The sequence below is a fragment of the Drosophila subobscura genome, chromosome J, assembly GCF_008121235.1.
Source record: "Drosophila subobscura isolate 14011-0131.10 chromosome J, UCBerk_Dsub_1.0, whole genome shotgun sequence".
Lineage (NCBI taxonomy): Eukaryota > Metazoa > Arthropoda > Insecta > Diptera > Drosophilidae > Drosophila > Drosophila subobscura.
The window spans coordinates 8,168,998-8,195,444 of record NC_048532.1 but is presented as its reverse complement, the minus strand read 5'-3'; the positions used below and the strand labels follow the sequence as shown (position 1 = coordinate 8,195,444).

At 47.1% G+C, this 26,447-nt stretch overlaps 2 protein-coding genes across 3 annotated transcripts; one reads left to right on the top strand and one right to left on the bottom strand.

Moving 5' to 3' along the window:
• Positions 1–934: 934 nt before the first annotated feature.
• On the top strand, positions 935–25,533 carry LOC117894170 (fringe glycosyltransferase). 2 transcript variants are annotated; one of them, XM_034801072.1, is made up of 7 exons: positions 935–1,304; positions 6,277–6,714; positions 14,284–14,332; positions 15,754–15,856; positions 23,451–23,589; positions 24,551–24,725; positions 24,794–25,533. In XM_034801072.1, the coding sequence occupies exons 1-7, from the start codon at positions 1,173–1,175 to the stop codon at positions 25,027–25,029; spliced, it is 1,272 nt and encodes a 423-aa protein (XP_034656963.1). In that variant the 5' UTR covers positions 935–1,172; the 3' UTR covers positions 25,030–25,533. The 2 variants fall into 2 exon arrangements, with proteins under 2 accessions (XP_034656963.1, XP_034656964.1); XM_034801073.1 differs by having other exon boundaries at positions 936–1,304; positions 6,286–6,714; positions 24,794–25,531.
• On the bottom strand, positions 22,088–23,383 carry LOC117894171. The gene is given in 2 exon segments (XM_034801074.1): positions 22,088–23,250; positions 23,252–23,383. Coding segments are annotated over 2 exon segments (1,140 nt in total). The 5' UTR covers positions 23,369–23,383; the 3' UTR covers positions 22,088–22,227.
• Positions 25,534–26,447: the final 914 nt, after the last annotated feature.

The following is a 26,447-nucleotide window of genomic DNA, read 5'->3' as shown; positions in this document are numbered from 1 at the left end:
GCGAGAGAACCAGACACAAGCGGCAGGCGGCAAGAGGCAGCAGGAGCATGCAAAGCATTGTCAAGTGAGGAAAAGACCAAGTGCCGCAAAAATCCAAGCGACAAAAAAGGCAAAAGGGAGGAGTAGCAGCGGCAGGAGCTGGAGTTACGGTGAAGCACGTGAGGAGTTGTGGCAAGGCTTGAATGTGTGGGCAGAGAGAGCGAGTGGCAGAGGCAGAGGCAGCGGCAGAGGCCGAGACAATGGCGACAATAAAAATGCGATCGCACAACATGCTCCACAGATAAGTTAACGCAAAGTGACAACGTACAACTTTTAATGGAATTGTCGTCGCAATGGAGGAGCGGAGCAGCCAAGCTGCCTGGAAGAGGAGTTGGTCTCCCAATTGGGAAGCCCTGCCAACTTGGGTAAGGAATGGCAAACAGATTGTATAAGGACATGCCGCCAAGGGCCCAGAGACAGGACCGAGACAGCGACCAAAAGAGAGAGAAAGACCTTCAAAGGTTGGTCCAGAACGGGCAAGCGGACGCCCACGAGTTGCACCGTCGAGGCTTGGGGAGTAGAGGCGATCGCCTTCGGCAGCTACTGTGGCACATGCCGAGGCGGAACCAACCAGTCAACGATCGCCGAACGATCAGCACACAGAGAGAGCGGGAGAGAGCGCGGAGGAACACGATCAAGAACGAGCGCAGGCGCACACGAAGAGAGCGCACAGAGCCAGAGAGAGCCCCGATTTGCTCCGATTGGAAAACTGCAGTTGCAACAGCTGCAGCAGCTGCTGCCGCTCTCTCTTCCAATTGGAGCACTGAGAGCGGAGCGCGAGTGGTTCGCTCTCTGCTGCCGCCGCTGCTGCTGCTCTCTGCTTGTTTTCTGGTCTTTCTGGTTTCTGTTTTGTTTACGATTTTCGCTGGAACGCCGCAAGTCTCGTCAGTTTCGCCCCAAACTTGCAACAAGCAAGACGTACCACGCGCGCGCCAACACAAAAGTTAAAGCTATAAAAAAGCTACAGCAAAATATTTGCGAGAATTTCCAGTACACAGTGCACTGATATTGAGAGAGAGAGAGAGATTGAGAGACAGTAGTGATTGGTGATTGACAACAAGTACTCTCGCCTCGCCTCGCCACGTTCGACAGAGATCGAATCCGATGTTCGCGTAGTGCGGTGTGTTCGACATATGATGAGCCTGACTGTGCTCTCGCTGCCGCAACGTTTTAAGCGCCTCCTGCAAGCCATGTCACTCGCCGTTGCCGTCGTCTATATGACGCTTATGCTCTACCAGAGCGCCTACGGATATCCGGGCATCCAAGTGAGTGAAGATCAAGAATCCCCATCCCATCCCCCATAGAGGACTGCCTCTGCGCATGTGCGTGGGATCTGCTGCTCTGTGGCATTTGTCATACGCAGAGTGCGAGAGATATTTGCACTCTAAAAATTTGCATGATTCCAACCCGAGTTCTCCACTGCCTCCCTGCCGATCGTGCACTTTCATAAATCAACGCCCCGGCGACGTTTTGCAGCTGCGCGCATGCGTCCCACAGGTCTGACGTCCGGCTCCGGCCGTTAAAACCTTTTTACGCCCTTGTGCCTGCGTCTTCAGAGCTGGAAATGGAGTTGGAGCTTGGAGCTTGGAGCTGTAGCTCGGAGTCTCTCTCTGCCCCTCTTTGGACTTCTTTTGCCTTGCATATAAAACAGTTTCGGTTGTGTTTTTTTGTTTCTTTCGCTCAGATGCCGTCGGCAGAGCGTCGCCAAAGCTTTCAGATATCCTCCCTCCCTCCCCACCCGTTCCGTTGCGTTCTGTTCTGTTCTGTCAGGTTCTGAGGCACAGGCCTGTCCCTCTGTCCCTGTCCCTGTCCTGTCCCACCATTTATTATTGTTGTTCTTGATTTGTTTTGCCGCTTTTGCATAAATTTTTGTGTAATAAAATATTGTGTGCTAATATTACCCCAGCCACCGGCAGGCAGGCAGGAAGGAGTGCAGCAAAGAGGAAGGAGAAGTCGTAGGAAGAGTCGCGTCAGCCATATCCACAGATAACGAATAGCAGAGGCACGTGGGAATTGCCTTACAGCGCGGGGACTCTTGTTGCATCCACAAATAGTCAACATTTTGTGTAATTTTGGGAAGTGCAAAAATTATGGTAGAGGAATGCCACTGGGAGAGTGATGGAGAACCCTCTTGAGTGTATTTTTAATAAAGGTTTAAACAACAACAATTTTTGATAGATTTTATGATAGGATTTTGGAATCAATAGAGTCTTGGATGGGTGAGGATTCTGGATTTTTGTTACTTTCAAATTCTCTTTTATCTATGTATATTTAAAAGAATTTTAAACTAATTTCATGGACAGCCATTTTTTGAGAATTTAAAACAAAGTTAAATTCAATAGAAATATTTTCCAGCCAACTTCATTAAATTCCTATTCCATTTTTCGAATTTTTTTATAGTTTTGGATTGCTTTAAACATTTTTAAATGATTTTTTAGATCAGTACAACGCTGTACAAATTGCAAAGAATTAATATATTTACACAACATTTAAATAAATTCTTAAGAACCTTAATGCTAGTCCCCCTCTTAATGAGCAATACCCCCTGAATTAGTCACTCCATAAACTGCCTCATGAGCAGCATTCCCTCTTTTGCAAACATCCAACACATCGATGCCTCATATAAGTAAACATGCATCATTCCAATTATGATGGAAGCCATTCTGCCTGAAAAATATCCATACATGTAATTTACAGCCCCTGTTCTGTGGCCTGCACTTGACACTCTCCCCGGCCCCTGCCTCCTGCCTCACCAATTTGCAACTCAATTGCCCAACTTTTGGCTCATCTTTGCCCGTGCGGTCTACACTCTGCGGCTGGCAAACCGGCAAACCGGCAAACTCTGGTACCTCTCTGGTCTCCTCCGCTGTAATTCGGCCTCTAGTATAATTAAAAACTTTATGTTTATGTTGTTTTAATTTGGACAACGTGGCTGGATGTTGTTCGGTTGCGCTGCTTGTGAGGGATCTTACAGCTGTTTGTAGTTGTTGCTTTTTCCATGTACAAAGTTATTGTTTTGGTGTGTGGTGTGTGGAGTGTGGAGTGGTGTGGTGTGGGCTAACCGGAAACCAGACAGAAATGACCAGTGCTACATATACGTACATATATCTGAGGAGTGCTACTAAATGCTTAACCGGATTCAAAAACTGTTGACAACTGCCTGCCCGTTGCTGCTGTTGTAGCACTTTTCAATTGAAGTTCTTTTTCCAGAGAGCCAGAGCGCCTCCTCCTCCTCCTTCTGCTCCTTCTCTTCCATCAGAGGTCTGTGACTTGTCCCAATTAATTGTTGTAGTTGTTGTTGCTGCTGCTGGCGACCACAAAACTGCATGCAACGTACAATTTGTTTAATTTTGTTCGTTGCGCAAAAAATAAGAGAAGGAAATAAGTACACAGAAAAATACTGCTGTGTGTTGACTCGTTTCGGATTCCTCGAAAAAGCTGGACAACGCCACTAAACTGTGTCTCAGTTCTCGCGTGGGGTTTGGGTTGGGCTCTGGGCTTCGGCTGATAAAGCAAATAATTTTTGATACTAGGTGTGTGTGTTGTAGGGGGGGGGCCCCATGTCACGTCTACAATCGCGTGTGACTGACGCATAAATCATAAACGAAACAAATAATAATCGTCAAACGAATTTGTTTAAAGTGGCGCACAGAATTGGCCGACTGAGACAGAGAGAGAGAGAGAGATTGATTCGAGGTATGAGTCGTGGCACGTTGTGGCCCTGGTAAATACATAATGACAACAGCAGTCAGGGCCTCTTGAAGGCACTCAAAGTTGAGGTGCATGCAAATCAAGCGAAGACAGAGGCCCAGTCATGAGATTCCTGTTTTATGCCACCAAAAAAGCAGGTGCCCCCCGAGTCGAGTCGAATCGAGACGAGTCCCATGCATCGCGCGCAGTCTTTTCCCATGGCAAAACCAGCTGCAGCAGCAGCAGCAGCAGCAGCATCTCCTCATTCTGCTACTCCTTTTGGCTCTGGTGAGAGCCCCCAAAAAGCTGACGACATTAAGCTGCAGCAAGCGCTTGTAGGCGCCTGATAAAGGCGCGCAATGTATCTGTATCTTCAGCGGGAGCAGCAGCAGCAGCAGCAGCAGAGTCTTTTGGTGGTCGCTTAATTGAGCCGACTGCCTGCCTGTGTGCCTCTGCCTGTGTGCATCTTATCTTAGATTTGTATCTTACGGATAATATTGTTAAACAGCATTTAATGAAGATTTTTCCGCTGCTTGATCGCTCTTTCTCTTCCTCTGTCTGTCTGTCTGTCTTTGTGTTTTGTCTTTCACTCTGCCGCCCAGCTGGATGGCTTAGAAATTCTTTTGATTTGTTCGCTGATTTATGTTTTCCGTTATATAAAAATCGTAAGAGAATTTACTCATTAATCTTCTCGGGTAGAGCGCAGATTTGGCGCCCTTTTATACACACCTCTCTCCAGCATCTGTGGTCATAGCCCTACCCCTGCCCCCTGCTACAGCCACAATCTCGTTATTAATTGACATGGAAATGTTTATAAACATATTAATCACTTGGCTAATGAAGCATTAGTCACTGGAGTGGGCGTGGAAGGGGGATAGACTGGTTACCCCCGAGAGCGTTTTTTAAATTTGTTCGCCTTTTGATTTGCTCTTTTCTCTTTTTGTATCTATTGGATTGTACTTGTACTTGTATCTGCTGTGTGCAGGCGTGCAGCATATATGGGCACACGTTCCGCAGCTGTATCTGAGTATCTGTGTATCCGTATCTGTTGCTTGTTAGTTTCCTCACGTTCCAGTAATTCGCTGCTCGAGCAAAAGTGTCGCAAAGTTGTTTTCTGGCTGCTGCGGTTCTCCCTCTGGCTCTCTGATTTGCATATTATTCTGCCTGCATTGCCGCGACACATTCTAATCCATGCATCCATGAACCTTGAATGTACATACACACTCGTACATAAATGTATGTGCACATGTGTGGAGCTGATTGAATGAGGCGTGTCCTCGGCTTTCACTGTCGCTCCCTGCTCACGACTTTTGCCGCTTACAACTTGTATCTTTACCGTTCAGTAAGATCTTTATTGGAGCCTGCCATTTCTGTTGCCAAATTAATATTTCAGCTTTTTAATTGCTTCGAAAAATAACAGCAGCAGCAGCAGCCCATCATCGACTTCGTCTCAGCTTTCCAATTCCCAGCGGCAGCCCAGCAGCAGCCGTTTACACCTGTGTCATATCTCTCTCTCTCTCTCAGGCAGCTTCTGCCGCTGAAAACCCACTCGATGATTGTCGATTTGGGGAGCTCTATTATTATATATTGGAACGGCAACGCCGTTTTGTTCATCCGTCTGTCGATCGTGCGGCCATAAAATTCTATGCGAGAGCCACCAACTTTTGTGTCTGTCTGCTGTCCGCTATCAATGCTGGAATATCGTGTGAAGTAGTTCCCCAAAAGGGCAGAAGAAAGAGTGGGAAAGAGTGAAGAAAGAGTGGGAAAGAGAGCTTCTTCCACTCGTTAATTTGTGAATGAATTTATGACGGAAGTTTTCTTCGGATTTGCATAGCCCAACGGAAATTCAAATGGGAGAAATCCAAAGGGAAAAATTTCAATGTGGAAGTAAAAGTAAATCTCCAATTTCTAGGGTACTTCCAAGTCGAGGTGTCTCATCAGCGTACGAGTGTGCTGCCACTTATCAGCACTCTTCAATCAGAATTGCCTCAAAGCAAAGAGTGCCACAACCACCAGCACCACTCCCCACCTGTACCCATTTCCTTGGGGCCATTAAACAGACGGCGAAGGAGATCTGGAAAGAGCAATTGAAGAGCCGCCGCCGACGATGAGCATTCAACAAAAGCAAATGAACCTGTTATCAGTGGAAATTAATCAAGCAACAAGGCAGGGAGAACTCTCGGTGCAGGGGGAACTCTGCCGATTCCGATTCCGATCCCCGTTTTTGGGTTTTTCTCTCTCGGCCTCTCTGTGTGTTTGCTCTTACTCAGCATTTATGAGAGGGGTTCGGCTGTGGCACTGTTCTTTCTGTTTGTTCTGCCTCTGCCCCTGCCCCTGTCTCTCATTTGTTTGCCATTGTTGTTTGCCATTGAAGTTCGCCTTTTGTTTGCCAGGTGAAAATGCCTCAAACGCCTGCGGAGGAGTTGATGGGTCCGCTGTTGCGTCTCTGGTTCTGTCTTCATATTTTTTATTATTGTTCTACGTGCGATTTACACAACAAATTTACATTAAACCTGCCCTCCCTCACGCTCTCTTTTTATCTTTCTGTCCCCTCAGTTGCCGCACAACCAGGTGGATGGCAATGCAAATGCCAATGCCAATGAACCTGTGACCACACATCGCGACCAGCTGCTGCAGGACTATGCCCTACACTCGTCCAGCTCCACGCCCACACAGCCGGCGGCTGCAGCTGCCGCCGCTGCCTCACCCACCACCGTCATCATACGCAAGGACATACGCAGCTTCAATTTCAGCGACATTGAGGTCAGCGAGCGGCCAACGGCCACGCTGCTCACCGAGCTGGCACGTCGCAGTCGGAACGGGGAGCTGCTCCACGATCTGTCACAGCGAGCGGTGACAGCGACGCCACAGCCGCCCATCACCGAACTGGATGACATTTTCATCAGTGTGAAGACAACGAAGAACTATCACGATACCCGACTGGCGCTGATCATCAAGACTTGGTTCCAATTGGCCCGCGATCAGGTGAGAGACTCCACGAGAGACTCGACTTCAGCTTTGAAGATCGAAGATTATTTTGGCAGCTAATTTCCCGACTCGTTCCGTGTGGGTGGCCAACAATTTGTGTGGGGCTAAGTGGGGTCTAAAGAGAGCGCCAAAGGTTGCACACAGATTTCGAACGAAAGATTTGCCAGTCCCCGAAAAGAAACCAAAAACCAAAAACCAATTTGCATAATGAGTTTTTAAGCTGTCGGGAATTGATTCGATTTTTGCTGCCTTTTTTTGTGTGTCTCATTTTGGCTATTTATGATTTCTGTGGCCGTCGCTTAATTGGCCATAAAAATGTCTTCATTCATTTTGTGAACTTAAATCGCAGAATATATTTATGTATATCTGAATATATATTTATGATATCTGCTGTTTAATGGCTGACTAATAGAGTGTCCGTCTTTGGCTTCTTAGAATGGATAAACTGCTTTTGTTTCCCATTTCGTTTAATCGAATTTCAGTCTGTCGCTTTCAATGGGATTTTTCTGTGCGGAGTGAAAGGAGAATTGTGGCCCCGACTCCTCTCTGTCTGTGTCTCTCTGTCTGTGTGCCAACTTATGCAAAATCACGCGTCACAAATGTGTTTCGTTATTGTTTACACAAAACTGCACTCTACACTCCGGTATGCCCCTCCATTGACGATGCCGTTGCATGCAACAACAATAACAACAACAGTGACTGAAAAAACAAAACATCTCAACAACACACACAAATAAATAACCCCAGAGGGACATGTACTTGCATGCTCCCCGTGTGTGTGTGTGTTTTTGTACCTTTTTGAAAATTGTAAAAATGCTTGACTAGCACGTTTCCTACAGGCCTCCATATTGCAGTTCCCCCGCCGCCCAAAAGCTGCAGGGGAAATGCTGCAGGGCCTGTAACACTCTTTTATAGTTTACCCCGTAAATGGCAGAGTACAGCAAAACAAATGTTATGTGAGGGAGGGTTTTATGACAGGAAAAAGCATAAAATAATTTGTATGCTTCGGAAAACTTAATAGATCGTAGGATGGTGTAGAGCTAGTCCCACTGGGAGAGAGCTAGCGGTGAAGATATATAAAGAAAGAGAGCGAGAGAGCGCTGGTACCTAATCCACCCTTAACTGCTGCTAAGCCACACTGGGAAACAAAGAGCGAAGGTTCGCAAGTACGAGGTATCCTCCAGCTGCAACTATCGTTTGCTGCTCATAATTTTCGCTCTCAGTCATATTTGCCTACCACAGCAGGGCACTCCAGGGAACTGCAGGGCCAGCAGGGAACACATAAGCAGAGTGTGAGCGGAGTCAGAGCCAGCTTTTAGCTGTAAACGGCTATCGTTATCGATTGTTCGCTACCACATCGATTGTTAATTTTCTCACTAAAAACGGTATGGGCATCCCCATACATGCCACAGCGACAAGCAAGCATCAATTTCTCTCTCTTTCTCTCTCTCTCTTTGCCAAGCAAACAACAATTGATCGCAGCGCTGCTTTTGGCCAATTATTTTGATGGAAACGCTGTAGACTGTGGCTCGCTGTCGATGTTGTTGGCCTGTCGTTGATGCTCCTTGTGTGTGTGTTTGTGTCGACTGTTGGCCCGTCATTTGCCGTGTGGTTAACAACAATGTGGAGCAGCGCGACAGGCAACAACAGGCAGCAACAACTTGAATGTTGCGTTCGCATTTGATTGGCTGTGGCTCTGGCTCTGGCTGTGGCTGTGGCTGTGCGCCTGCCGCATTTGAAACAATTTGTTGTAATTGCTGTTGCTGTTGTTGTTGTGTTGTTGCTGCTGCTGTTGATTAATGTTTCGTTGTCGTTTCACGTAGCCAGCGCCCCATAAAAGGCCAGCGGGCCACAAACCAGATCCATGTGGATCTGTCATCAAAGTGATGCCCAAGTGATAGTCCAAGGCAAAACGCACAAGGAGAAGGTATGCCACTGATGTACAGAGAGGGAGCTGCAGCTCCTAAGAGACAATCTCTTCTCTAAGAAATAAGCAGAAGAATTCTTGGAGTTTACCCTACATTGATTGCTTTCAGATGAACCCAAGAACTGATCACCTAAGAGAGAGATTAACACTTGCTGATCATGCTTTAGTTAAGGGTTGTTTTCGTTATCTAAGGGTTGTTTTGGCACTCCTCTGTGTAGCTCTTTCCCCTGCTAAAACCCCCACAGATCAAACTCGATCTCTGCCATGCCGCTCCCTCCTGCCAGTCTGTCCATTCGTGCCGAGTCTTTGATGAATGATTCAAATTTTTCATGCTTACAAATGAGCATAAATTACTGTAAACAGTTTTGGCCAAAACTGGCAAGGCCCAAACGTTGTACGCTGCACTTTGATTGAATGCCCAAATGCTGCGGAAAATCGCTTTGCATTTGAATTTTTCCAACTAAGACCCGGGAACCCCTGCACTGACTTTTTCGGGCTACCGTCTGTGGCGGATTTGCATGCCCCCTTGAGAGTCTGTTTGTGGCTGCTGCTGTGGCTCTTGGGGTCTCCACAGACACAGACACAGCCACCGCACAAACGCATGTCAAATGTCAGGCAGTCGCTGGATTTGTAGATAGATCGGGGAACACCGACTGACAGCTGTCCGTGGAGTGTTTCCTAGAGAGGGTAGTCGAGGGGATGTCGAGGGCTTCCTGTGGGTGGCTGTCTGTGTCTCGATTTGCTTGTCTTGATTTACCATTTACCATTTATTTTTTTTAATGAAGTGTATCCCATGGCTGCCTGACTTATTGTTTGATTGATTCACAGAGCTCTAACTGTGTAAAACAGAGCCAGACTTTAGCTTTAGGAATTTTATGAGCTCTGTGGAAAACTTGATCGTAAAATGTTGCGCTTAACCGCTGGCTTGGTTGCTTCTCTCTCCACAATGCTCCATGCGTCACCAAGTGAAGTCTCATTAACCCTTCGACTACTTCTACTCTGTGTAGTTTTTGTTCGCTTTAATGTGGCTGCCACAAGTTTCAGCACGTAGCCAGTAGTCGCCGCCAAATCTGCGCAAAAGCGTCGCCTGGCATGTTGACAGACAGACAGAGAGACAGTCAGAGCGGGTCCCAGTCAAGGCCCCTGTGATGAATCACTAGACACGGTAGGAACGGACCATGTCATCTGCTCATAAATAAGGAAACAGAAACGCGCATATGACAGCCAGAGCTGCAGCCTGTCGCTGGTTGCCGTTCCTCTGCCATTGTTCGAGAATTTTGAGCCGGTCCGGTGGCTGCTTTGATTTGCCTTCTCCTCGACTAGTTGCTGCTCAGTTGCCAATTAAAGCTCAATTAATGGACATAGTCGCTGCCAAAAGTGTGCCGCACATACAGTGCGTTTCATTGGAATAAGTTTGAACAAACAAACGAGCTTGGCAGCGCATCTGTTGGGGTTTTTCTCTAAGTTTTATTGTTGAAAATTCCCTTTTGTTGTTCCATAATGTTATGTCTTGCACTGTCGCCAGTTATTTGATATATCATATAGTAACAGCCCGTGCCGGAACCTCTTCTCGTGCTCTCATTCTGCTGCTGTTGCGCTCTCTCTCGCTCTTCCACCCACTCAATGCTCTTCAATTGAATTCAATTTCGCATTAAATTGAAATTTCAATTGTTGACTTTTGTTTGTTGTATTTTGGCGGCGACACAGATCCAGCTGCCGCCGCTGCCCCCACCCGCATAGTGGAACTTCCTCCTTAATGTGGAACAATCTCTCTGTGTGTTTTTTTATCCCGAAATAAATTCACATTTTCTCTCTGTGTCTCTTATTTATGACTCTCTCACTTTTCCATCACATTAATTGAATGTCTTTGAGTGAATACGAATACATTTGCTGCACAACAAATCACGCAAATAATTGATTCATTTGCCTTGTTTTCAGCCCATTTTCTCTGCTGTATTTAACACTCTTGTGCGGGGCATGCCCCGAGGCTGCACAGCACAGGTGCAGACAGCGTTGCCCCTCCGAAGCCTATAATTAAGAACCTTTTTTTTGTTGGCTTGGGCTCATCTCTCGTAGCTGAGAAAGATTACGCAAAATGTGAAACGCCCCTCACGGGGGCTCGGTTCTTGTGGTTTAGTTTTGGAGCTTCTTGAATTGAATCTGCCCGGGGAAATGTCTGCTGCTGTTGCTGAGGGTTCTAGGATTTTGTGTTTTTGTTTAATAAACTACCAAAAAGGAGTTTTGATTTTTCCTTTCCCCTAGTTTTCATTTGAAATTTAAATTGCTCACTGAACTTGGGGCGTAACGAGTACTCCTTCTTGGCATTAACCAAATTAGTCACATCCCAGGCGGCCACAGCCTGACTTATTCATTTGGAAACTTTCACTCGAGAGTTGGGCCCAAGTGGAGCTGCAGCTTGGGCTTCAGCTTGGGCTTGGTCTTGGCTTTTGGAAAGCATATCCTATGCATTTGCCTAGGCTCTACGCCCCTTGTGCATAGATTATAATTTTTCGGCCACTTTTCTGTTTTGGGGCTGGCCAATGCACAAAAATGTTGCCAGGCCTGAAACGTGGACGTGGCCTGGACCTGGAACTTAAAGCTGTGGGCAGCGAGCTAAGGCAGCGGGTGGACAGGAACAGGGGCTGTAGCTGGTCCAGTTGTAAGGCTGCTGCCTGGGTCCAGCTGCAAAATAAAAACCGCAGACGGAAAATGCGCGCAGCGGCTGCCGGCCTCGAGGTGCATGCAGCAAACGGCGGCGGCTGACCGCACCCCACGTGCTTTCAGGTGGGAGCAGAGCAGAGCACGGCAGAGTGGAGTGTGGAGTGTGGGGGGCATTAAATTTTAGCGCGACCGAGAGCGAAAAACAAAGCGAACAACGTGGAGGAAAAACGCCAAAAGCCAAAAATGCTTCGATGGTTTGTCCAAATGGTTGGCCACAGCCGGCCCGTTGCCCGGTGCCTTTGGGGCAAACTGCCGCAGCTGCAGTTAGAGGAGACGCAGACGCCATTGAAAATGCATTCATTGTTGGCTGCGAGAGTCAGTTAGCCAAGTGGCAGAGTTGGCTAGGAGTTTGGGCTGTTGCTGGCTGCTGCTGCTGCTGCTCTTTGGGCGCCGAAAACATAACGAATTGTTGTGGCAATCGCTTCGTTCCAATTGAATGCCCCGGCCACGCCATGAAAATTTCAAAGCCTAAAACTTGGTGAGCGCTCTCACTCGCTCTGCTCTCTCTCTCGCTCTCTATACTCTTCCTTGGCCCAACATTTTGAGCAAACTTCTAGCCATGAGCCACTGCCAAGCGCTTAGATTTGTTTGTCAATGTCTCTGGGCTTGAGTTTCCTTTTCCTGATTTTCAATTAACTTTGGCCCAATCGATGCCGTGCACTCTCTCTGTCTCTCCCTCTCTTAAGAACTGTATTTATGGGACAGCTCCATCAGTGGCGCAGTCCGCGTCGAGCCATAAATTTGCGAGACACGTTGTAATGCTGTTTGTCAACGGTTTGAACAGTCACATAAATTAAAAGCTACTCAAGTGCGGACTGCCCTGGCAACTGCTGTTGCCGCTGCCACTGCTGCAGCAACAATAGGAGCAACTGCAACAACAAGCCGGCAAAGCTGCAACTGCAACAGCAACGGCTACAGCAACAGCAACATGGTGTTAACATTTGCGCCCCTAAGGCAAAGGAGGGGAAGAAGCGCCAGAGTCAGCCTCCGCCGTCGCCAAAAGAAAAAGTAGAAAAAGTAAACTGCAAAAATCTCGTAAAAATCCATGAAAATTCAGCAGACGACGATGAAAACTTTTAGCAGCGAAGTTGTTGTTGCTGTTGCTGTTGCTGTTGCAAGTGGTGTTGCTGTGTGGCAGTTGTGTATAAAGAACTCCAAATGGAAGAAGGCGCACTGGTACTGTGCAGCCGACACTGGTACAAAAAGTTGACTTTCTAACTGTTGCAGCAAGTCGTTGCTCAAAATGCTTGCGGAGCGGGCGTATTGTTTGCCCAAGTTGTACCCCAACCTCCTCCTCCGCCAAGAGACAGCAACATGGCTAACAACAACAACAACAACAACAACAACAACAGAACGACTGCAAACAGGGCCAACAACAAGCTGTTCGTGTAGTTGTCAAAGCTTTAAAACGATTTTCGCCTGATTTGACACAAAGGCAAAAAATAAAACCAAAAGCAAGAGGCTAAACATCAACAACACTACTCACGCCAACACGCTCCTTTAGCTCGCCACCCTCCCCTATAGACACACACTGCAGAGTCGCGGCAGAGTCAGCGGCAGAGGAAGCGGCAGAGGCAGCGGCAGAGGCAGAGGCAGAGGCAGTGACGTGTCAGGGGCCAGGCCATAAACAGCGCGAAGCAGAGTGTGAATGCTGCGGGACGGGGTGGGTTTGGCTACTGCAAATTAATTTCTTCATTGTGGCTATAATAATGATCCAATCGTATCCCAATTTGGTGATCTGATAGATATGGTCATTCCCTACGGAATGGCGTTTTTAGTTTTCTGCTATCTTCAAAATTGTAGATTTGGGAGGTTTTCGCCCTTTGCGGAGGCGGAAGGGGCGTGGCTCATTTTGAAATACACTTGTAACAGTGTGAGCATACAGAAGTCTGGATGCAAAATTTGGTGGCTCTAGCTCTTATAGTCTCTGAGTACTAGGCGCTCATCAGGACGGACAGACGGACAGACGGACAGACGGACAGACGGACAGACAGACAGACAGACAGAGACTCGGCTATTGATGCTGATCAAGAATATATATACTTTATGGGGTCGGAAACGTTTCCTTCTGTGCGTTACATACAACCGTTATGTGCACAAATACAATATACCCTATTTACTCTTCGAGTACCGGGTATAAAAAGGTTATTAAGGGAAAATCCAGGCACAGGCAGAGACACAGACTCAGGCCAAGCAATTGAGTTGTTGGGTTAACAAATTTATTACGAGAAAAATCAGAGAGAAAAATAACGAAAAAAAAGATAAATGCAAAATAGCTAAAGGGGAATGAATGTCACACGGCAAATAGATTAAAGAGCCAAGGTGGAAAGAGAGAGAGAGAGGCAACTGAGCCGACCACTAATGAGGAGCTGGGTTCCCCTATAAGAAACCAAGGAAGAACTTAGAACAGAGAACAAGGAACAGAATGGGGAACAAGCCCTACCGCAGGCAGCGATGCATGGCAAAGGCCCAAATGGGAGGGAGCCACACCGCCAAAGTTGACTGATTTCTGTGGGCCACTTCTGCTTTTTTCTTTACCATTTTCTTCTACTGGCTTTTTGCTTGAGTTACGAGTGTTCTTTTTTTCTTGAGACGCAACCCAGAAGGGTGTGTGTTGTGTGTGTGTGTGGTGTGGGAATTTTCTTATCTGATTGCCGGACGCGAATGCTTGTAGGCCGTTGCTCGTTTTTGGTCTCTTCGAATAATTAAGTTCAAGTTCTAGTTCTAGGCTGGGGCTGTGGCTGTGGCTGTAAAAATCAGAAGTGGTTTTCCCAGGCCTGCCTTGCCGGTTTCTTTTATTTTTTCTCTCTTGTAATTTACATGATTCATATGCAAATGTCGAAGCCTCTAACTTTGGTTTCAGTTTTTATTTTGATCTCTTTTTTTGCTAAGTTTTGTTTCTTTTTCTTTTTTTGCAGACTTGGTTCTTTACGGACACGGATGATCACTACTACCAGGAGAAGACAAGTGAGTATAGAAAGAGAGAAAGAGGAAGTCATAAGTTATACCCCGCAGCACCCCTGCACCCGCGCTTTCTATCCTTTATCTTTCTTTATTTTATTTTTAAAATGAAAAAAAAAAAAAATTTATCACAAAACAACTGCTTTATACCTGGGTTAGCCCGACGACCTCTTACCTTTTGGGATCCAAAATGCGATCCGTTCAGGCTCTGGCTCTGGCCTGTTCTCAATTTAGTTTCACATCAGCCAAAGGGACACGCCCACAGCACCGCCTAATATTGGCCACTGTCTGTTGGGCAGCCAGGCAGCAACAAACAAACCGAAAACCGATTAAAGTTTATAAATTCCATCATCTACATAGATAGAGGGAGGAAGGGAGAAAGGGAGAGAGTGTGGAGAAGAGCAGGGGGAACTTCATCACTCACCCGCATTTTAATTGAATTGCAGGCAACGCAGACTGCAGACTGCGCTTCGATTTTTCAGACTTGAATCAAAAATGCGCCACGGCAGAGCCAAGCAAAGCAGTGCGAAGGGAAGCAGTGCAGAACAGAGCGAAGGGAAGCAGCGCAGAGCGGAGAGCAAAGTTTAATTATAAAGAAAAAAGTTCAAATTTCAATTTTTGCTTAAAACCTAAAAAATTATATTCCAATTTTTGCATACACTCCGGCAGACACAAAACAACAAAAACAACAAGAGGAGACAACAGAAAATATACAAGAAAATATTCCGAAAAGAGCAGAGAGAAGAGGCTGAGGCTGAGAGGCTGCGACGATCTCAGGTTTCACGCAGACTAACAGACAGGGAGAGGGACACGCAGGGACTCTACTTGTCTCCCCTTTTGTGCTGTGTGTGTTTTTGGTATTTTGATTAGGCCAAAAGCTGGCCGAAAGGATTCTGCTAAACACGCTCGGGGATTTTGAGTTATGTGTGTGCGCCCCGCCGACTGCACAAAGGATAAGTTCTCCCGCTCTCCCTGTGTCCGAGTGTGTTCTTAAGTATTTCAACAATTTTCATCCAATTAAGGCGCAAAATGTTTTTGTTGTGCTCTGCTTTCAGTGGCTGCCCCTGCCCCTGGCCCTGCCCCCCCATGCCCCATGCCCTTTCTTGCATCTTTATCGGCAGCGGCGGCGGCGGCTGTCAAACGATACAAAATGTATCCGCTGGATATGAGCGGCATTCTCAACTAACAAGCTACTGTTCGAGCTGTGTTCCCCTCCGCCTGTGTCTGCTGTCTTGTGTCTCCTCGTTTTTGGGGCGATATGAACTTGGCCTTTTAGTTAATTAACATAGAAGTGGCGAGCCACTGGCAATGCCACTGCCATCGACTCTGGCTCCTTCTGTTTTCCTGTTCCCTCTGCTTAATTACGAATCTTTATCAAAATGTTTATACCTCTCCAACCCTTTTCCCTTCTCTTTCTCTGTTTCCAGAGGGCCACCTCATCAACACCAAGTGCTCCCAGGGCCATTTTCGCAAGGCGCTCTGCTGCAAGATGTCCGCCGAACTGGATGTCTTTCTGGAGAGCGGCAAAAAGTGAGTATTCTGCAGATTGCAACAAATAAATATCTACATATTGATTGGGGGTATTGCCATATGAGAGAACTCGTACACTCGTACGTGATGTGCTTTGTACGACTTCAATTTCATGCAGAATTACAGCATTAGCTCGGGGAGCAGCAGAAGGCAACCAGCAAGAGGTCATGTTGCAGCTGTAGGGTATGCCTGCCAGCCTGTAGGGGCCTCCTAAAATGTTGTCATATTTGCCAGCTTAATGTTCATTCGATGCATTTCTGCTTAACAACTTGCAGAGCAACGCCGAGAGCAATGACTCCTTGGTTGTGGCTGCCGTTGCTGCTCCTGTAATAATAGACTTTAATGCTTTTAATAAGCGACCGCAGAGAGCGAAGACCCAACCACTGGCAATCTATCCATGGGCAAATGGCAAACACAAAACACCCAGTTCTCGGGCTACTCTTGGGCTCCTCTCGGGCTGCTCTCTGTGCTGCAGCTGCCATGCGTTCTAATTTGCGCAATTAAGACGCTGCAAAACAGCAGCAACAGTGAACGCCCCAGCCCCCACCTCGAACAGCAATCCACTCAAAACTTGTCCAGCTCGACCGCAGCTCAGAGGAGCACAAAAGGAGAGCGGACCAGCAAAAAGACACTTCAAACTAGCGCCCAAAGGAGCAGCAGCCTAGAGACATTCTACTCGTATTTTGAGTTACTCTAACCGCAAGGAAGGGTATAAGGATTTTCTCCATAGCTATAGCCAACAAATCTACAAGCCATCTGGCAGTGCATCAAAAGTCTCGCCATACAAAAAGCTTGCTCGATTTTCTGGTTTTTCTTTTTGTTGTTGCCTCCCTTTTCGCTTATTTGTAATTACACAGAGAGGAGCAAGAGGAGCAGCAGCAGCAGCACACACAACATCATCCAGAAATCTAGAACAACTTGGACATGCTTGGACTCTAGATGATGGAGAATGGCGATGACGACTGGATGGCTAGATGGGGGCCATATTCTGCTGCTGCTCTGCTGTTGCTTTCATCTTAAGTTGACTTGCCGTTTTGGCTTAGAACTTGAAACTGTCATTATACGAGCGCGGAGCATGCAATCAATAGCTGCAGCAACAGCAAGCAGTAACAACAGTAACAAAAGCAAGCAGTAGCAAGCAGCAGAAACAACTGCAAGCAGCAAGCAACAATTTGTGTTGCTGTTGTACAAAAGTGAAATAAAATAAATGACCGGCAATGAAAATGTGCAGTTATGAGCCAGCCAGATGAGGCACTGCTGGTGGCTGCTACTTGAGTACCGAAATGATATCAGGTGGCCACAGGAAACCGAGTGGCGGCATCCTTCCATGGCCTGATTGGCAACGTTTAAAATGTTGGCTCATGTTGCTACGAGATGGAGCAACATATTGAGTATCCCTCGTTGCTCATCTGTATACCAAAAGCAGATATCCAGGCGAAACATGAAAAAGAGGTTAATTAACGTGCATTCGAACTGGCAATTATGCCACGCTGTGTTGCAGCCCCACAGCCCCACAGCCCAACCAAGCTACAGCTGCAGTTACAGCTACAGCACTCCCCTTTATAGCAGCATGTTGCTGTTGTTGCTGCTGCTACTGCTTGCTGTTGCTGTGCGTACAGCAGCAACATGTTGCTTGGAATTGGCTGGCTGGTTGGCTGGCAACCGTGGGGCGTCTACTTCTCCCATCCACTCAAAAGCAGCTCTATTAAATGCAAATCTGAGCGGCTCCTTTTTAATTGCGTAATGCCCAAATTTATTTGCCATAAAACATGAATTATTTGCCCCACTGTGCGAACAGGGTAATGAGAAAATGAGAAAATGAAACGAATGCGCCTTTCGTCGTCTTGCATTTGCCTTGAATGGCTAATTGCAGTGGCAGCAGACAACAGCAGCCATGTTGTTGTCGGTGTTGGGTATCCATTATAATGTTGAACAATTAGTTCAATTTAATTAAAGTTACAACAGCAGCCAGCAGCGGCAACTGCAAGTCATAGAAGAGAGACAGACGATGACCTGGCACGTCACTCTTCTATCTTTAATCTCCTTTTCCCCGGGCCAACTCCTACTCCAAATCAACCGACAGCCAGTCATCAATTAAAGTCCCCCGACTCGGACTCGGACCGCGTTCATAAAGAAATTCCATCACATTTTGGGGCGCCGCCAGTAGGTGTTTACGGGAAATTCTGTGTGCGTCCCACTGTGCGCGCGACAGTGGAGCAGCAGCCTTGGCTCCACGATTTATTAATTAGTTTTGTGTGTTTTTTCGACTCTAAATTCCTTTCTCGAAGCTCGAAACGGACTGCCCAGCCCCAGCCCCTGCCTAATCGGATTCGATTTATTCGTTTCAAGTTCTAATTTATTTATCTTTTGTTTCTGCTGGGCTTTGGCTTTGGGTGTGTGTGTTTGTGCCACACCTAACCTTATGTATCCAGAACGTATGGCTGGGCAAAAACTTGTCAGGCAATTGTATAAACAGCCGCCACTTATCTGATTGCAATCCGAGGTTGCTGAATCCGAGTCCGAGGCGGGTACGGCGCTGCTCTCCCTTTCGAATGACGCCTCCCATGGATGCCCGACACGTTTCGTAATCAACATTTTGACATAATAACGACGGCATTCCGTGCCCTCCTCTTGGGGTAATTACAACACGTAATATGCGTAATGTTCACAGCATAAAATGTAAATGGAACACAGAGCTGGGCGACGCATGCAGATGGAGGGCCACAAGGATGGGCCCGGCCCCATCAGCGGCTTTGGCATCAATCAGGGCAAAGTCAAAGAGCGGCAGAGGGGAACCCAGAGCTGCAGAGGGGAACCCAAAGCCGAGAGGAGTAACCAAAACTGAGGCCAAAGCCTGTCTGAATATGTCTGATAATAATGTTACATGCTACTTAAAACATTTCGGCCCTGTCTGTCAGTGCCCTCTACACGCCTCCTCCTGCTGCCTGGTGCCTGCTTTTGTGGGTGCGTGGGAATCGAATGATTCGCTTCGCTCCAGTCTGCACATCAATGAAATTTCCCAGGCTGCAATGGGCGCCCTTTCTCCACCCTTTCTTCGGCGCATGATTGCCACTGAGAGTGCAACTTGTTGCACTGCGCTAATCCCCACACAGAGCCGCAATAATAGACGAAAGACAAAAACAAACAGCAAAGCCGCAGACAGACAGACAGAGAGACACGGAGACAGTCAGTCACACACTCCAATATCCATCTAAGGCTGCGACATTTTTAATCGCTGCTCGTAATGCACTCAACTGTACTGCATATGGAGTGCAGGGGGGAGAGACATGAGCATTCCGTGGCATACTCGTATGTGGAAAGCCTTCCCCAGCAGATGTTGTGGCAATGTGTGAGAAAATTTTCATTCTTTCCACGGGAGTTTTGCTTTTTTGCGGCCAGGGGCAGCTATTTATAGAGAGAGTGAGAGGCAGAGAGAGAGAGAGCGACAGAGAGAGAGAGCGCGACAGAGAGATGCGTGTGAAGTGTGGAGACTTTTCCTTTTAGGGGAAAAATGAACCACCAAGCCCGGGGCGACACTCTACCGAGGGGGAACCCTCACAGTCATTTTAGAGAAACGCATCAATTTCATTTATTTGCCACTTGTGGCAAGGCAACGGCGCAGCAACAACCGCAAGTGCAACTGCGACTGCAACGATCCCCCATTATCCAATTGAGGCGTTGTGGGAGAGAGATGAGATGAGAGGATGAGCATGAGCGCAGCCCACAAACGTTGACAAAAAACAAAAAAAAAAGAGAGCTAAAACTCTTTGTACAGAATTGTGGCAGCGGAAGCAGACAATTTGCAGCATTTGCATGCGGAGTTTTAGATTAGGAAATGCAATTGCAACTCCAGTCAGCACATCCGGGAAGTTCGCAGGCGAAACTCTGACTCTCCGCATTGCTCCACATTTCAATTAGCGCCTCACCCACCCACGAACAGCGTGTAATCCGCGACAATTGCCTTCAATTTGCAGGCTTGTTGGCAGCCACAAGACATTGTGTATTCAATTTACACTTGGAGCCATAGCCACTGCCACTGCCTAAATTAATGATTTGCTTTTGTCGGAGACCAGTGGAGCGCATTTGTCAAATGCATTTCAATTGTTCTGCTTTGGTGGTGCGCAGGCGTGCAGCTTCTCCGCACATAAAACTCTGACTCATGGTCGGGCGAGTGGCACTTAAAGATGAAAGCATCGTCCATCGAAAAACTGCATTAAAATGAGAAGATTAATTTCCCTTTCGCTGTTGTCTCTGTCTCCGTCTCCCGTTTGTTGTTGTTTCTGTTAATGAGGCGCACAACGGACAGCGGACAACGGACAACGGACAGCGCACATTCTGACTGTCAGACAGACTCCTGCTTAATGTAAATATCTTGTTGTCTGCTTGTCCCTTCCCCTGCACTTCACATTGATTTGTATCAATCCGCGAAACTGGCAACCGAAAGATGGGGATACTTATAAAGCAAAACTCGCACACTGCTTGCCAGATGACAGCTGACTTATTGCTAATTGCAAGAGGCTCACCAAAGGATAGAGGGAGAGTGGCAGAGTGGCAGAACCCAAACGAAATCAGTTCGTCATCGTCAGCCAATGGACACTGTGCACTGTGGAGTTTTTCGGCGATCGCTTATCTCTCTCGGCCTGCTGTCAAAATACTTTTAGCGCTGACTGTGTGGCAGGGGCAACTTAGTTGCCGCTCTCTCTGTGCAACGGCTCTCTCTCTCTCTCTCTCTCTGTTAATGCGAAATCTATTAAGACCCCGGTGGACTTGGTTTCTCCTTCTTTTGCTCTCGAGTTGAAGTGCCCCGTCAATCATTTTTTATTGTGGCTCCAGACATAAACTCATTTCGCCTGCTGTATGTGGCACACGGACTTGGGAGCGGGAACGGGAATTGGGTATGGAATGGAGGCAGCCGCCAACGCCCCGGGAGCGGGCTGCCGGCAGCTGGCTGACTGACTGGTTGCTGATCGAAATCTGCCATCAGAGCAGCGCAAATAATTGGAAAAAAAACGCACAGCTATGGAAATAAACTTTAACTGAAAGTTTTTGCACTCGATTTGTATATCAATGGGCTACACGAGCAGCGAGTTCTTCTGCATTCAACGATCCCAATGATGCCCGAACCGATAACCCAAAGAACTTCCAAATGAAAACATTTTCATAAATGCCACAAAGACAGCCAGGGGGAAGGGGCACTACGAGCGTTAATTAAACGACAACGAACATAAAATAGCGGCTAGATTTCAATTTGGAAAAGCAGAGAAAACAGCAGCAGCAGGGGGAAAACGAAGAGAGAAGACGGAGGGAGGGTTATGCTCTGCGCATAATTAAGCAAATTAAACGCGCATTTTTATGCGTCACGAAGCGACGAGGGGAAAGAGACACTGCCGCAGAGCAAAGAGAGAGGGAGAAAGAAGCGGCTGCCGTTTTCGCACAGGTATCGCATGTGGCAGCCACAAACAGCAACAGTCGCGGCAGCAGCAGCGGCAGCATAGACAGACACAACATCGAAACAGCAGGCAATTTATGAATGCCAGGCTTAAGAGTAGCTAGCTAGATATCTATGTATCTATCTACCCCACACACACCGCCAGCAAGAGTCGCGGCTTATGCAATAAAAATTATATTAAATTACCCAACGAGCGATAGGAGACGCCGCGGACAAGGCAAGACAAGACAAGGCATTGCCAATCCTCCGCGATTCGATTCGATTTTATTGAATACTTATGGGCTCAACGAAAGTTTGCAAAAAAAGGTGGAAGAGAAAAACACAACGAAGTTGGGAATACACTGACAATAAATACTCCTAAAACTAGCCAAAAAGTTGCTTCCCTCCACGCAGTTTCCGCTCCCTTCCTGGCTTACCCTTTTTCCTTCAAAGATTTTCTGTTTCCCCCCCAAAGTCATTCCAATTTCTTCTGGCAAAATTCCTGCGCTGCCCAAGATCAGTGCAAAAGTTGAGCTTCCCCTTGAGTACCTGGAGAGCACCCTGGAGCTGCAGCCTGGCCAGCGGCGACCTTTCAGCTGCCGCGCTTAATGCCATCATTAGTCCAACGGCTGGCTACCGGATATGGCTGATCGTTTGTCACTATAAAAACTGCAAACTGCAAGCTGCAGCTGCAGCAAGCAGTAGGGGGAAACGGCGATCTCTATCTCTGCATTGACTTGGACTTGGACTGGCAGCTCCCCTCCAACTCTGTTTCTGCCTGCGGTAATTGCAATCTAAATTAGTGCACTTTTTTTTTGCCTCCGCCTAGCGGAAACAGCCTTGACTTGGGTTGGCTCTTATGTTTTATTGCTTAAACGAAACGATTTGGATTGGGGCACAAACATATGACAGGGGGTACAGGGGCGGGAACAGTACTCCCTAGCTAACCAGAAAAACAGGAATTACGCACACCATAGATGGTGTCATTGGCTTCGGGCAGCTTGCATATCTTCCCGTAGGCGGGTCGGTTGAGTCGTGAGGCGAGTATGTCCAGATCGAGATTCTTTACGCGCACCATCAGCGTGGGCTCCTTCTCGATGGAGCGACACACGAGACTCTTTTGGCAATTGGTGGGCGTTGCCGTAATGGGTGGCAGCCCGCGGGTGGGTGCATCGGGCAGCAGGGCCATGGCCTGTGGGCCAACATCAGCGCCAACGCGTGTGCTGCCACAGGACAGGCAACAAATGCCCGAATTGATGAATCCCGCGGCACGGGGGCAACTCTCCTTATCCTCAATGAGGCGCAGACGCGTGTCAATGTCATCGAAGCGATCGCGAATATATTTCTTGAGCGCCGGCATGTGCACCTTGTCCAACTTGCTGTCCAGCATATCCTGCAGCTCCTCCATCGTACCGATAAATGTGATGTTGTACTCTTGGACCAGACCACGTAAATTCTCAATCTCCACGACGCACTGCTTGACCAGTTCGAGGCGCTGGAAGAGCGCTTCGGTCTGCCGCAGGAACTCCTTGAGCGTCTCATAGAACTTCGACAGCCGCTTGCTGACATCCTCCATCTGCAGCAGAATTGGGCCAGCAATTTGTCGCATCAATTTCTTCATAAAGTCCACATTGGCCAGCAGGCTGCAGGCGATCTTGTTGTCCTCGTCGCAAGTGGTGCAAAGATCCTCGCAGGGCGAGGCATACTTCTCCCACATCTTGGACTGAAACTTCTTGCCCTTGGCCCGGTTGCAGACGCGTATTTGCTTAAAGTGACACTCCAGTTGACATTCCAGCTCTGCGATGCGCTTCTCCAGCTGCTCCACTTTGCTGAGTTGCTCAGAGATGGGCACAATTGAAGCCACATCAAAGGGCAGGGGCGAGAACTTGGATTGCTCCAAGATGCGCTCCAAGCACTTGCCCTCGAAGCCACCAATGCTCACCAGATCATCCTTGCAGTTGAGTTTCCTTTAGCAGCACATTAAGGAGACTGTGCAACACGGCCACATTCACGTGTGTCAGCTCGGGCACACCGACAGCAATTCGCACCAGCTGCTCCAGCGTTAGTTCCACGTGGGAGGGCATCTCTTTTCTATCTTTAACTTTTACTACGTGTTCCTTTCGTTGTGAATTTTATGACTAAATATTCTGTTTCTCCCTTTTCCAGATGGTTCTGTCACTTTGACGATGACAACTATGTCAATGTGCCGCGTCTGGTCAAACTGCTGGACGAGTATAGTCCCAGTGTGGATTGGTATTTGGGCAAGCCGAGCATTTCCTCACCGCTGGAGATCCACTTGGACAGCGTAAGTGCAAATCCCTGTTATTTCTGCCCATTTTCCCAATACATAATTACAAGTTTATGCCACGCTGCGATCGCCTTTCTCTCCATGCTGCCTGCTCCTCCTTCGTTGCCACGAAACAGGCTTGCCTGGGCCTGGTGCCTGGTGCCTGGTGCCTGGTGCCTGGTCTGCGCCTTGGTTATTTATGTGGCCGCTTGGGCCATTTGTCTATGCCGCCATTTGGCTTCCAGCTGCCAGCGCAGGCTATCATTAATAACCGATATGATCTGGCGCGGCAATAACAACAGCAATAGCAAAGCCAAAAAGCCAGAGCATCAGCCTCAGCCTGAGCCTGTGCCTGAATCTGAATCTCAATCCATGCCTGAACCCGTTCCCATTTCGAAGCATTTGAAAAATATCGCCACAGCTGATCCCGCAGCAAATGAATGTGCCTGCCACAGTTTTGTCGGCTTAAGCACAAAAAACCAGTTGCCAGGGTTGGAGCAGGCGAACCGAAGAGAAATTTAGAGCAAGATCTTTCGAGTTTTAACTCTTTCATTTGAGTGGGGAAACAGAGTCCAGTCCAGCCCTAATTAAAAATAAAACCCCAAACTTTACGCTTGATTTGCGCGCACCAAAAAGGCAAGGAACAGGAGAGGAAGAGCTGGAAAGCGGGGAGATCCTGTGCCCAAGTCTCGTCTTACCCTCAGACCCAATGTCGTATTAAGTTTCCAGCTCGCACATGTCCATTTACATGGTCAATTAATCATATACGAGAGAGAGAGATGCATGGGCCCAGTATTTCGGGGCAATTTTCTCCCTGGGCCAATGCCAAAAAATCGAAAAATAAAAAATCCCCAAAATAAAAATGGATTTTTAACCGAGTTTATCCTTTGCGCTGCTCATCCTACCGTTCACCATTCATAAGCCAGTTCTTCCGTTAACCTTTACACCTCTCTCTCCACCTCTCTTTCCCCCCTTGCAGAAGAACACGACAACGAACAAGAAGATAACCTTCTGGTTTGCAACTGGCGGCGCTGGCTTCTGTCTGAGCCGTGCCCTGACGCTCAAGATGCGACCCATAGCAGGTGGCGGCAGATTCACCAGCATCGGCGACAAGATACGCTTTCCGGATGATGTCACAATGGGTTTCATTATAGGTGAGTGCAAAACACACGAAGAACAAAGGGAGAGGCAGTGGCTAACTGTTGTTCTTCCCTCTCTGCAGAACATCTCCTCAAAGTGCCCCTCACTGTCGTGGACAACTTCCACTCGCACTTGGAGCCCATGGAGTTCATACGCGCCGATACGTTCCACGATCAGGTGTCCTTCAGCTACGCACACATGAAGAACCAATGGAATGTGATCAAAGTGGATGGCTTCGATCTCAAGACAGATCCCAAGCGCTTCTACTCGCTGCACTGCCAACTCTTTCCCTACTTTAGCTTCTGTCCGCCCAGATGAGTACCGGGGATGAGCCACCCCAGTGGGATCCTCCATTTGGCTGTTTTGCAGGCACTCACCTGCCCCTCAAGCGGTTCAGAATCGTTTTGGGCAGGCGTCGAAAAAACCAATCTCGCCACTGTGATTTAATATTTAAGTTGTGAAAAGTGTAAAGTAAACTAAATGAACGACGGATGATGGTTCTGTATATACTATCTATAATTATAAATGAAAGTTGTGCTTCCTAATGGTTTAAGGTTTACTTGTAACACAAATCTGCAGATCTGGCAGATCTTTTGCAATTCCAACACACTTCCAAGTGCTTCCCTATAGCCTGTAGGATTCTTCCAATCAACTTAGCTTTTAGTTCAATTAATTGTCTAGTCTAGGTTTATGGTTTATCCTTTTTTGCTTCCAAAACACAGACCCACAACCCCCGCCCTGTCTGTGTAATACTGTAATGCAGTCTAATAAACGCCTAAACTAACTAGAAATATAAATAATAATTGTGAGTGTACATAGAGTGCTCGATTAAGCCTTGTCTAAGAAATGTTTAAACTATTTTTGTTAATTTTTAGTTTGCTTGAATAAAATGATATTTAATATGTGCAAAAATATATGTTTGAGTGGTTTTATTGTGTACTTACATTCCAGTGACTTTATGTGAAGCTGTCGATGAGCATAAAGACTGCAAAGAAGGAGGAAAATATACGTTAGATATTTTTGGAAATTATTAAAAAGTATTTATGGGGTGTTTGGGTAAAGGATAAGTAAAAGGAAGACTGCCCAATGAGCTGTTTATCGTTGTTTTCTTGACTATTAAAATATATATTTAAAAATTAATTGCATAAAGGATAAGGAGCAGGAAAAGTGACTCTTCCCCTGGAGCTTTTTTCGTTATATTCCTAACCCGAAAAAAATATATTAATTAAAAACTTCTGAAGATATTTGAGATGATATTTCAATCTTTACGTTCAACCAATTCTCTCGCATTCTGCCAAACTTTTTCTTATACATTTTATGCCACAAAAATTCTTTATTTTCCTGCCTTTTAAATGTTCTGTGGCCCTGCCCATAAATTGCTTAATTTGCCCAGACTTTAAAAGTAATTAAAAATAGAAATATTCAATGAAATTGTTTTTGCTTATTTTTAAGTCAAGTTTTTCCATATTGAATGTTACATGAGCGCCTCGAAAAAATATTCCCCCGCACAAGCAGCATTTGAAAGTGGGAAATGTCCAGGCGAGGGTCCTGCTCCTGCAATGTCGTTGTCGAAGTCATTTTTTGTCGACTTTTCGGCGTATCCCCCCATGTAGCTGTGGGTGCTCCCGGCTGGAGCTTATCGGCTGCCGTGTCAGTTAACATTCTGTCTACTTGTTGGTTGGGTTCGACCGACCAACAGACCGACCATTTCCTGCTCTCTGTGGCTGCACATTTTG

Coding starts and splice junctions, on each gene's coding strand:
- LOC117894170 (XM_034801072.1), top strand. CDS start 1,173: ATGATGAGCCTGACTGTGCTCTCGCTGCCGCAACGTTTTAAGCGCCTC. Junction 1,305..6,276: donor ACGGATATCCGGGCATCCAA/GTGAGTGAAGAT, acceptor TTTATCTTTCTG/TCCCCTCAGTTGCCGCACAA. Junction 6,715..14,283: donor TCCAATTGGCCCGCGATCAG/GTGAGAGACTCC, acceptor CTTTTTTTGCAG/ACTTGGTTCTTTACGGACAC.